General features: G+C 47.8%; 1 protein-coding gene across 1 annotated transcript in view; it reads left to right on the top strand.

Moving 5' to 3' along the window:
• Positions 1-12,420, top strand: part of CACNG3 (calcium voltage-gated channel auxiliary subunit gamma 3) — a gene marked incomplete at both ends in the record, with an annotated part of 84,357 nt that extends 71,937 nt beyond the window's left edge. The window contains 3 exons of the mRNA XM_081256699.1: positions 1,537-1,620; positions 7,480-7,620; positions 11,909-12,420. Coding sequence (XP_081112825.1) covers positions 1,537-1,620; positions 7,480-7,620; positions 11,909-12,420 — 737 coding nt within the window. The remainder of the gene's footprint in view (positions 1-1,536; positions 1,621-7,479; positions 7,621-11,908) is intronic.
• Between the last annotated feature and the right edge of the window lie 373 nt (positions 12,421-12,793).

Raw genomic sequence — 12,793 nt, 5'->3', positions numbered from 1 at the left:
CTAGTGTATAGCACAGGGAACTATATTCAATATCCTGTAATAAACCATAATAGAAAAGAATATGAAAAATTATGTATATATATGTATAACTGAATCATGTTGCTGTACAGCAGAAACTAACACAACATTGTAAATCAACTATGCTTCAATAAAATAAATTTTAAAAAATACATGGTACTCATTATTATGAGTTAATAATAGGCATAATAATAACGGCTACCTTCATATTGTAATGGTAAAGCCCATTCAAATATTGATTCTTCCCTTCACCAGCTGTGACAACTCTCTTTCCTCTGTGATCCTGTGTTGTCTTATCATCAAATATCAGTGTGAATAGTCCCTACCTCCTAAGGCAGTGGATGAGAGTAAATGAGAGAAGAATGTAGGTTTCAGCTCTGTGCCTAGCCCACTAGAAGCACTTAAAAAGTGCTGGCCATTATCATGAAGTGCCTAGAGCTTTGCGAAAATTATCTCATCTTCATATATGGCCTTATTTAATTCTTACAGTAACTGCTCTGAAATATAAGCCCAGCTATGTGTGAACATAAACCTTGTCCACTGTCCACGACACCACCTTGCCCCTCACCTCCAGGCCGGCTCTGCCGGCAGAGACAAGAACAATGAGGCATAATTTCATGCTGCGTTGTGGTGAGAGGTTCTGAAATTGTTTCTCATTTATGAGAACTGGCAGAGCCATTAGCTGCCCCGGAGATTGGTTAATTGGCTAGTTAACAAACACCACAGCGATTATCAAACACCCACAACAAGTTAAGTCAGGTTGATGTCAAAGAAAGAAAAGGAAAGAAAATGCTGACAGTTTCCCCATGGTGCACCTGCACAATTCTGTGCCCCCTGAAGGCACAGAGCACAGCAAGCTGTGGTCCTGGGCGAGGGGAGCGAGGAAGGGGGCGGTCCTGTGTCAGATATGAGCGTTATCCAATCAGGGAGAGCGGGTTACTCCAGAATCCATGCCTGGAATCCACACCGAGGAGTCAGCAGAACTTGATTGGAATTTTGGCTCTACTACTTACCCGTATGACTTCAAGCAAAATTCTTATGGCCAGCTGCCTCAAGCTTCCTCATCTGCAAAATGGGAAGATAAATTTATATATATATATATATATATATATATATATATATAATATATATATAAGTATATATGAATATATGTGTGTATACATATATATTCCGCTTCCTTTTCCTCTTTCCCCTCACTAATTGGGAAAAAAAGAAAAAGGTAAGACAAGATAGTTCTCTTGATGAATCCTTATGCTTCATAGCTCTTTGCCCTTCTAAATAGATCCCAACATCATGCAAAATCTAGGAAGCAGAAAGTTTCCATCTTCGGCTTTAGTTTTATTTTTTTCCTCTACCGATCTCCTTTTTGTGCCCTAAGAAAGATGCTGATGGGCCAACCGAGGCAGAGCCTGCAACAACCATAAAGCATCTTCACTGTGGGGGTGAGGATGCAGGCTGGGCCCCAGGGGCTCTTTCCACCCCTCCCCCCCCAGCTCAGGGCCACGTTTGTTTCCGCAGGGGCTTTCCGAGGCGTGTGCAAGAAAATTGATCACTTCCCCGAAGATGCTGACTACGAACAGGACACGGCTGAGTATCTCCTGCGTAAGTTCCCCCTTCGTGGGTTCTCCCGGGGAGGGGTGGGCGAGGAGGGCTGCCCTGAGGTTGTCCAGCTGCCTCTGAGTTTGAGGCTCCCCAATACCCAGCCCTAGAAATGGATACGTGCAAAGAAGCTTCAGGAAAATCTTTGCTACTAGACAGAGACATTCAGGTGGTTCTGACATCTGAATCTCTTTCATTTCAATGAAATAGAAATAGGGAAAAAAAAAAAAAAACGGGAGCTGTGTCAAAACTGAAAAGTTCTTTTTAGTCTGCTTAGGAGGAAATCTAAGGATTTTCTTCAACTTGAATACAAGTTTTCACCTTCCCCAGAGGGCTGATTTGAGGTGCTAATGGGCTAAGTGCTAATGGGTGAGGTGCTAATGGGCGAGGTCCTAAGAGGCAAGGCCTGGGAGAATAAAAGCAAACCAAGGTTCACCCCTCTTCAGTTTCAATCTCATTGGGGCAGGACTAGTGTCTCCCCCTAGATTGTCCCAAGGTCAGTAACCCGGATATGACATGGAACTGTCACAAACGCAGCACGTAGGAGGCAACAGTGTGCTGGCTTAGAGCAAGGGCTCTGGATCCCGGTTGACTCGGGCTTTTACTCCGGTGACTCCTTACTAGCTGGGCTGGACCTGGGCCAGGCTGCTTTACCTCTCATCTCTCCCCTTTCTTCATAGTCAGCAATAAAGATGATAATGTCATCCATCTGACAGGGTCATGAAAATTAAATAAGCTGATGCACATTACACTCCGCCCGGGGCCAACACGTACTCACGAAGCCATACGTGTTGGCTCTTTTCTGGGGCATGGGATGAGCAATGGTCAAGGCCCAGTGGCAGTCACAGGCCTGACATTCATCCAGGCACAGAGAGGACTGGGGATTTAATGTAATTTAGATAGAATTTCTTCAACAGGGAGGTGTGTCAAGTTCACTCAAAAGAAAAGTTCTAAGGCATTGACTAATTTACTATTAATGTTAAATGTAACATTTTTTTAAACTGCTGTTATACATAAAAACTTCAAGGAATTGTGCTCTTCAGGTTATGCTTGTAACTCGTAGCTCAAGAAGAGTGTTTTTACAATGAAAATCATTGTTAGCTCTTCTCAGGCTTGCTAGTCTACAGATGGGCAGTGGGTCTATATATGAGCCTTTAATCGCATAACAATGGAAGTGGTGCGAGGGGTCAGTTTGAAAGAAAGTCATTTCTAAGTTAATTTTTAAAACATAAACATATTATTTCTCTTTTTTCAGTCCTTATCCATCTACTAGGATTTACCCAAATGCCAACTAGAACTTATATGAGCAGCTTAAAAGGATTTGATGTGGGAATAGAGGCCACGTTTAGAGAGGTAGCTTGACCAAAGTTTGGGGTAGATTACTTGGGCCTCCTTTTGAGGATGATTTTAAAGTCATCTCCAGTGGGGTTTTACCAGAGTGACTGTAGTTTTTGTTTTTCCTTCCTATTTTGATGTTTGCCCTATTGGGGACTAAACAGAACTGTGACCTCTATTTCACAACTTGCAAAACTGATTTTAATTTCTTCCAAGAGATCCATCGCTTTTCTGACAAAATATATTTCTCCCCTCTGGGAAGGTGGAGGTCCTCACCATCAGCCACAGAACCAAGTTAAGGAGGGACCTTCCTGAGCACACGAATTTCCTGCAGGGAACTTTGGAATCCCCGAGCCAGTCACGTGGCGCCAGGGTCACGTTCCTGCATGGGTCTCCGGGCCCATCCAGCACAGGTGCTGCCAGTTCCTGTTGCGACCACACCCTGGTGGGGTGGGATTCTGCACATTGATTATTCTGCTATTTCCTCCTTCTCATGTGTGGTTAGGGAGGCTGCAGCTTAAACCTACAGCAGAAGGTTTAATCAGGGACTTTCCTGGTTGTCCCACTGCAGGGGGCCCGGGTTCGATCCCCGGTTGGGGAACTAAGATCCCACAAGCCCCGTGGCACAGCCGGAAAAAAAAAAAGAACCAATCCAGGGTAAACTGAGTTAGGAGAAAATGGCGGCAGAGCGTGTCCTGTGTGAGACCGACACCTGTAGCCTCAGTTTATAGAACTTGCTCTTATCTCACTTGTGGGGTAGAGGTGGGATTGGCCACCAATTGGTTGCCAAGTGGTTCCTGCACCACATGGGAAACAATCACATTCCCATATCTCATAGCCACACATTTCAAATACACATAACCAACACAATTCAGTAGCTTCCAATGTTCTGATCATCTCCTTTGGGCATAATCATACTTTAATCATACTTTGAAACTAAAAAAAATTTTTTAAATGTGCTCTCCTTTAATCAATTGAACTCATCACATTGAATATTCAAGCAATTCCCATCAAGTACACAATGCAAATGATCGCTTTAAAGATTTGTGCATGCTTGAAATCACTGGGGACAGACCCACTCCTAATATTTGTGGGTCCCAGGGCCAAGGTTCACATGGAAACCCGTAGGTCATATGCGTAAATATTTAGAAGTTATAAATAAGCTATGGCCACCCAAGATCCCAGCGCCTACTTCCCAGGGATCCCCCCCTTGACCTGGGGGCTAAATGAACCAGGGGGCCAGCTCTCCCTCCTACAAGTCTGTGTGGGAGCAGGGAAGCACGGAGCAAGCTGGGCCTGGGCAAGGACTGTGACTGGCTGGCCTGAAGCTAGGATGGGGACTGATTTAGTCACACTCCCAGGGGTCAGGGCAGCCAGAATCCCTCCCCCTACGCCTCACTTCTCCCGTCAAGGTTTCTAGGCAGTTTGAAGCCCCTCCCAAAACTTCCCCATTGCAGCAGGGACAGTTACTGGGACCCTGGTCTGCCCAGCCCCAGTGGTGGGGGACTTGGGGTGGCCATCCTTAAGCAAAAGCTAGAACTCTTTCATTTTATTCTCCTCATGAAGGGAACCTCACCCCTGTCTGCTTTCGTCGACCCCTCACCCCCGTTCTCCATCGGCCCTCCCAGGCAATCCCCATAGGCTAAGTCAGCTACCAAACTTGCAGAAAACTTTTCCCATAAAAACAAACAAACAGAACTTCCCTGGTGGCGCAGTGGTTAAGAATCCACCTGCCAATGCAGAGGACACAGGTTCGAGCCCTGGTCCGGGAAGATCCCACATGCCGCGGAGCAACTAAGCCCGTGCGCCACAACTACTGAGCCCACGTGCCACACCTACTGAGCCCGCGTGCCTAGAGCCTGTGCTCCACAACAAGAGAAGCCACTGCAGTGAGAAGCCCATGCACCGCGAGGAAGAGTAGCCCCCGCTCACCACAACCAGAGAAACCCCACGCACAGCAACGAAGACCCAATGCAGCCAAAAATATAAATAAATAAATAAATAAATAAAAATGAAAAACAAACAAACAAACAGAAACAGTCCTGGTGCTGTGGAAACCCAGTCCTCTGCATTCAGAGCGTGAGCACCGCCACGCAGTAGCAGTAGGAAGGGCTGCGGCTGAACCCACAGGAAAACACACAATAAATGCAGGGACATAAAGTTCTGCACACCGAGCTTTGAACTTCCACGCCAAAGATGAACCAACCACCTGCCTGCTGCCCCACTGCTCCTCCTGCACGCGTGCCGGGACTTTAAAGATGCCACTGCCGGCTCAGCGGCCAAGCACCAGGCATGGTGCTCAACAACGCTTTCACATCCCACCCCCAATTCTGTTGGCTTTACCTTCAGGATCTATCCTGAGTCCGACACCTCTCCCCACCTGTCTGCCACCCCAGTCCAAGGCACAGTCGGCTCAGGCCTGGGTTCTTACCATCCTTCAAGAGCCCCACACCTGGCTCCATGCTCTGCTCTCACTAGCTTAAAATTCTTCTTCTTCTTCTGTTTTGAATTTGCTTTGGACGGTCATCCTTTATTTTATTTTTTCTTCCAGTTTTATTGATATATAAGTGACATACAGCACTGTAAAAGTTTAAGGTGTACAGCATAATGCTTTGACGTCCATACATCATGAAATGATACCACAGTAAGTTTAGTGAACATCCATCACCTCACATAGATACAAAATTAAAGATATAGAAAAAAATGTTTTTTCCTTGTGATGAGGACTCAGGATTTACTCTCTTAATTTTCATATATAACATCCAGCTGTGTTAATTATATTTATCATGTTGTACATTATATCCCTAGTACTTATTCATCTTAGAACTGGAAGTTGGTGCCTTTTGACCACCTTCCTCTAATTCCCCCTCCCCCCAGCCCCACCTCTGGTAACCACAAATCTGATCTCTTTTTCTATGAGTCTGTTTGTTTTTGATGTATATCTGATGTACAACACTATGTTGGTTTCCATTACGCAACATAGTGATTTGGTACCTCTCTACATTTCAAAATGATCACCATGATAAGTCTAGTTACCATGCCATCTTGAAATTCTTAATACTTTTGGAACAAGAGGCCTTGCATTTTCATTCTGCACAGGGCCCTGCAAATTAGGTAGCGGGTCCTGCTCGTCATCTCTATTAGAATGTAAGCTCCATAAGGGCAGGACCTTAGCTCTTTCGTACCTCAATGGACACAGAATTTATCCAACTGATATTCTGGCCCAGGTGTTCCAGGAAATACTCTTATACTGGCTGGGTAAATACTGGGATCCCCACCTGAAGGTCCCTCCACCCCAGAGCCTTAGGGCCTCTCTGTGATCCAGCAGCTGAAGAGTTAACACATGGGTCTCTAGGACGCTGATGTTCCAGCCCTCAGCCAGCGTCCCCTTCCTCCCCTTAGAAGGGCAGTATTTGACCCTTGGGGTGGTTAAACATTTCCACCAGTACCCCAGGACACAGCACAGCGCCTGGCATTCGGTAGGTGCCCGAAAATATGGTTGAATGAATAACTAACTTCATTTGTTTATTCAGTGACTAAATGGGTATCAAATGGGCATTACCAGACTCAGTACTATGCAAATGTAGGTGTGTACTGGGGCAGACTCTGCGTGTCGGTGAACAGCTTGTGATCTAATGGGAGTCCCAGGATGCCCTGTCGGCTATATGATTTGCAGGGGCCAGTGCAAAATGAAAATCCCGGGCTCCTGGTTCAAAACGCAGGCAAAAAAAGCTATCTCCTTTCTTCTGCCATCTCTCCATCTGTCATGGTGTCTTTTATTTGCTATGAAATGTCACACTCCCTCTGGCACGGGAACACTCAAGGGGTGAGTGCCTACCCTCGCAGGTGCCTAGGGCTTTCAGAGAACCCTGGTTCTCCCAGCGTCCATGCCCAGGCCCCCACCACAAGCCAAGGGTGGCAGTGGTCTCTGGTTGGGGCGGGGGAGTGAGCAGCTGAGGACCCATCCCAAGAAGAACGGGAGGTGTGGAGGTGATGGGGGGTGGGATGTCACATGAGTAGAGGCTCCAAGCCCAGGGCACATGCTCCATTGACCCATCAGACTTACTTATAAAACACACATTCAAGATAAGGCTATTGGGCTTCCCTGGTGGTGCAGTGGTTGAGAGTCCGCCTGCCGATGCAGGGGACACGGGTTCGTGCCCCGGTCCAGGAAGATCCCACATGCCGCGGAGCGGCTGGGCCTGTGAGCCATGGCCGCTGAGCCTGCGCATCCAGAGCACAGGCTCCGCAACGGGAGAGGCCACAACAGTGAGAGGCCCGCGTACCGCAAAAAAAAAAAAAAAAAAAAAAAGATAAGGCTATTAAGAATTTCAGGATGGTGACTAAAGAGCATTAACCTCAAGCACAGGGCCCTGAGCGACCGAACTGGTCTCGCACCCATGTTAGATGCAGGCTCTGTCCTCCTGCTCAGGGGCTGTCCTCCAACCAGGCACCCCCATGCCCGTGGAGGGGGGGATCCCAGGGCTGACTGGGTGCAGGGAGAACCCTCTCTCTTTCTCTCCGCAGGGGCTGTGAGGGCGTCCAGCGTCTTCCCCATCCTCAGTGTCACGCTGCTCTTCTTTGGCGGACTCTGCGTGGCAGCCAGCGAGTTCCACCGCAGCAGACACAATGTCATCCTCAGCGCGGGCATCTTTTTTGTCTCTGCAGGTGAGCATCTGGTCTCAGCCCTGAGAGCATCACAGACACCAAACCCAAGGCAGGGCCACCAGGACAAAGCAATGCTATTCAGGGTTCCCTCCAGGGAAGGAACAAGAAAACGTTCAACTTGTGTGTTAAGAATGAGAACCAAAAAAAAAAAAGAATGAGAACCAAAGACTTTAATTAGAACCAAAGATGCTGACATTCTAGCTGAGAATGCACAGAGGAGAGATGATGAGAAGGTCAGCTTAGAGAGGCAGAGAATGACTAATAAGAGTGTGCATGGGCTTCCCTGGTGGCGCAATGGTTGAGAGTCCGCCTGCCGATGCAGGGGACACGGGTTCGTGCCCCGATCCGGGAAGATTCCACGTGCCGCGGAGCAGCTGGGCCCGTGAGCCATGGCTGCTGAGCCTGCGCGTCCGGAGCCTGTGCTCCGCAACGGGAGAGGCCACAACAGTGAGAGGCCCGCATACCGCAAAAAAAAAAAAAAAAAGAGTGTGCATGTATATGTCTGCACATAGTGGGCAGGGGGCATATATGGTGTGTATAATGTGTGACCTGAGAGATGGGTTCAGTGTGATTTTTTTTTTTTTTTTTTGTGGTATGCGGGCCTCTCACTGTAGAGCTGGATGCCATCTACCTTTCCCATTCCACAGAAGGGAAAACAGTAGGGAGGAAACTTGAGCAAGATCTCAGAGGAGGCCGGGATGCTGGGCTTCCAACTTCGGAACTATACTGTGTTGCTTTTCCAATGCTAGAAAATAATATTGTGATTTTTATGTTCAACCTCCTTCCAACAACCCTATAAAATAGTCTCTGGGAACCAACTCAAGCAACAGACCGGGGGAAAGCCGCCATTTTGTCAGGAGAATAAGATTAGCCCAAAGGTGATGCTCTGTGTGGACAGATGGTAACAGCTGGTAAACCCAGGAACCTGTGGTGCTTTGAGACACGTTCTAGTTGCTGGTGGCCCCCTCCAGACCTCCTGGGCTCTGACTGACCCAGAGGATGCTGTGTTGTGCTGATATGAGGGTTTCCTAAACAGAAGATCGTTATTTTGTCCCCCAAGGGGATTGTTGAGGGAGAGCGTGTCAACAGCAACCTTCTTCTCACAAGGGGTGTTGTGAGAGATGGCAGGTAGATTAGACACATGGGAACCAGGGAACATGAGGGGAAGCAGCAGCAAAGCCCTGAGGGGAAGCCAGAAGCTGCGGGTCTCATCCTAGCTATCCCCCGCCACTGGTTTCCCTGAGGACCCTGAAGAGCCTCAGTTTCTCCATCTACAAAGTGAAAATTTGGGAGGATTCAGCACTCCCTAAGTCTCTTTTTTGCTCAGTTATTCTAAGGTTCTGTGGTTTCAGGCAAGCAGTCAACAACCCTTTATTGAGTACCTACTATGTGCCAGGCACTGGGCATTATGCTCAAGACCATGGGCTCTGAAGCCAGGCTGCCTGGTGCAAATCATGGCTCCACCACTTCCCAGCTGGGTAACCTCGGGCAAGTCTCTTAACCACTCTGTGCCCCAGTTTCCTCATCTGAAAAATGGGGATAATAATGGCTCTACCATTTAAGGCTGTTCAGAGAATTAAATAAAGAGTATATGGAAAGAGCCTAGAACTGCATCTAGCCCGCAGTAACTGCTGGATGCATAATAACTGCTACTATATACATTGTGCCATTTAATTCTCATGCTGATGCAATTCAACAAATATGCACAGTGCTCTTGTTTGGGTCAGGCTCTGGGCAAGGAGAGGAGGCCATAGTAATGAACAAACCTAGCCTAGGTCTGCCCTTAGGGAGCTTACAGTCTAATGGTTGGGAGAAAGTGATTACCCACTTACATCTAGTTCTTCCTAAGCTTTTTTACTGAAATCTAAATCCACCCATGGCCAAGAGACAGTCCTGGGTTCAAATCCCACTCTGCCATTTCCCAGCTGTGTTGACTTGGAAAGTTATTTATTTTCTCTGTGTCCCAGTTTCCTCATCTGTAAAAGAGGGGTGTTTTTTTTTTAAGCAGGCCTGTTGCAATGATTAATTGAGATCATGCATATAAAGACTTTGCACAGTGCCTGGCACATCACCAGTGCCCTAGAAATAAGTGGCAACTCACTTGGCTTGCCGCTTCCTTTAACCTGGGCTGACATCCGAGCCTCTCCTTGAGCTTCTTTTGTTTTTTCCCAGCAAGACTTCCTTTCAGGGCTTCTCAAACTTCGCCACCAAAATTTACCTGTGGGCAGAGGAGAGCGAAAATGGGGCCCTGGGAAGTCAGGGGGCATCACCAGAAGCCACCTTCCATGAGCTGAAATGTCTTTGAAGACTGTCTCCCATTTATACTTAAAAATTCATGTGAATTCTGCTCTCTCCTCATTATATTCATGTTCATTTTAATATAAAAGAATGTGTCTTCCCTACTCATCTTCAAGCCAAATTGACACTCTAGAAAGAGGAGCCGTTTTTCATCCTGTGGTTTCCTGCAGCCTGACACAGGGCTGGCTGCGTCAACCCCCATATTAAGAAATAGCTCAGTGATTAGAACTCGCTACCTACCTGCTGAGGGCCTGCGTTGGGGAAGGCCAAGAGGAGACAGGGAAGAAACAGACCTTGGCCCTGCCCTCTAAGGGGTAAGTCCTAGATGGAATATGGCCAGAGATAGTATTCAAAATATGAATTCCCCTTAATGCATGAGCACCAGCCAATCAGAATGATAGCACTGGAGCAGAGTGGGGGTGGCCCTTGCTATGCCAAGCTTTAACCCTTTGGTTGCTGGACTCCAGGGAGATCTTGGGGACCCCCAGGAAGAGTATGGGGCATTCAAGGAATGGAGAGGATACTCAGGAGGCCATTGGAAATGGTTATTTACCAACTGGTACTGGGAACTATAATGAGGAACAGCTTCCATTCAGAACCACCCTACAGGTGGCCCGGATTTGGAGGCAAGGAGACTTCAGGTGATGTACCAACCTCCCTGAGTCATTATTGGTAACAAGGCCTGGATGAGACTCTTAAAGCAAAGGACACAAAGAGACATTCTACCTTTGGAGCAATAATGTGAGAGAAGTAGTCACTGAGGGCAACCCCCCAGGCCCTCAGTTTCTATTGTTTCTTCTTACTACTCCCTGGAGAATCAATTTCTCTCCAAGTGACTAGTCAGCTCTTTCCAGGGCTATTCTGTTGGCACATGGGGACTCTAAGTCGGCAGACCTTGTCTACTGGGGACAACAGCTTCATGTTGCCCAATTCTTGATGCTTGAACAACAGATAATCTAAAGCATTATCGTATCCTGTGCAGATAAAAAGACTTATGGGCTCCCCTGGTGGCGCAGTGGTTGAGAGTCCGCCTGCCGATGCAGGGGACGCGGGTTCGTGCCCCGGTCCGGGAAGATCCCACATGCCGTGGAGCGGCTGGGCCCGTGAGCCATGGCTGCTGAGCCTGCGTGTCCGGAGCCTGTGCTCCACAACGGGAAGGGCCACAACAGTGAGAGGCCCACGTACCGCAAAAAAAAAAAAAAAAAGACTTAGCTACTGCACCTTCCCCATTCGTTCCCCAAACTGCAGCTCCAGACCCATATATGTCCACTCAGCAACCACATTCCGACTCTCAGTAAGCACTTCCAACCCACCTCCTCTTCTCTAAGCCTATTCTCTCTGCTGCCTCTTATTTTAGCTCAAGATACCATCAACCTCCCCTTCATCCAAGCTACAACCCTACTAATAAGTCACTCTCAACTCCGTTGTCAATCACCTTTCATCTCCTGATGTTCAGGACCCAGCTTAAATGTCACCTTGTCTTCAGAACAAGGGGGTTTAATCATTCTCTCTTTCTCTCTTTGCTCCTGAACAATTTCATATGTGTCTCTGGAAGAACCCTTAAACTATATTCTGCTATAATTGCATTTTCATGTCAGTTTCTTCTGCTAATGGTAAGGATTTCAAGGGCAGGGATCTGCATCTGGTTCATTTTACCGTCATCAGGACTTATTGCTGAAGATAAAGCTTTGAGGGAATGAACTGCTTCTAAGGGAAAGTACGTGCATTCTGAATTCTACTGCACTTGCGGAAAGAGTAAGGTGAATTCTTTAGCTGAACGCTTCCCACCCAGAATGGAGCGGCAGAATTCTTCATTTCCCAAGAGACAGACCCTGCAAGAAGAGCTCAGCAGCTGGATTTCCTGGCCATAAATCCATTCTCCTCTCTCCCTGTTGACTCCACATTTTTTAAAATAGATTATTTCCAGCCTAAAAGTGACAGTTACCTCTGCGGTTTATAAAGGATGTATTTTTCTTTCCCCTTCTCTTAGGGTTAAGCAACATCATCGGCATCATAGTTTATATATCCGCCAATGCTGGAGACCCCGGGCAGCGTGACTCCAAAAAGAGCTACTCCTATGGCTGGTCCTTTTATTTCGGAGCCTTCTCTTTCATCATCGCGGAAATTGTAGGAGTAGTCGCTGTGCACATCTATATAGAAAAACATCAGCAGTTACGTGCCAAATCCCACTCGGAGCTCCTGAAGAAATCTACCTTTGCTCGCCTTCCACCCTACAGGTATAGATTCCGGAGGCGGTCAAGTTCCCGCTCCACAGAGCCCAGATCCCGAGACCTGTCCCCCATCAGCAAAGGTTTCCACACCATCCCTTCCACTGACATCTCAATGTTCACCCTCTCCCGGGACCCCTCAAAGATCACCATGGGGACCCTCCTCAACTCCGACCGGGACCATGCTTTTCTACAGTTCCACAATTCCACGCCCAAAGAGTTCAAGGAGTCGTTGCATAATAATCCGGCCAACAGGCGCACCACGCCCGTCTGAACTGACTTCTGCCCTCTGCCCTCCACGCCAGCACAGCCCGGTGGGAAGTGGACAGAGGTGTCTCTGAGGTTGCATGGCATGGTCCTCGTGATGGTATTACTTTTTACAAAGACTGAAACCAAATGGACTCAGCCCTCCCCCCCAGTTCGCCCCTCTCCCTCCAGGTCCTAACCCTCTGTCCCTCCCCGACTTTTCAAGCCAATCCCATGATGTCTCTCTCTGTGTATCTGTGCCAGATGTTTTCCTTTCTTCCTTCTTTACTGGAAGGACCTCCACATTCTTCCCTCCTTGGAAGAGGACTTTACTCAAAGTCACAGGTGGTGGCTGGGCGGTGGGGGTGGGGGGGATCTCCGAATCCCCAGACTTGTGCATA

Source organism: Mesoplodon bidens (assembly GCF_964165515.1).
Source record: "Mesoplodon bidens genome assembly, chromosome: 15".
NCBI classification, from domain to species: Eukaryota; Metazoa; Chordata; class Mammalia; order Artiodactyla; family Ziphiidae; genus Mesoplodon; species Mesoplodon bidens.
Note: the sequence above shows the minus strand (reverse complement) of the source record. Positions and strands in the feature narration are given on the sequence as shown.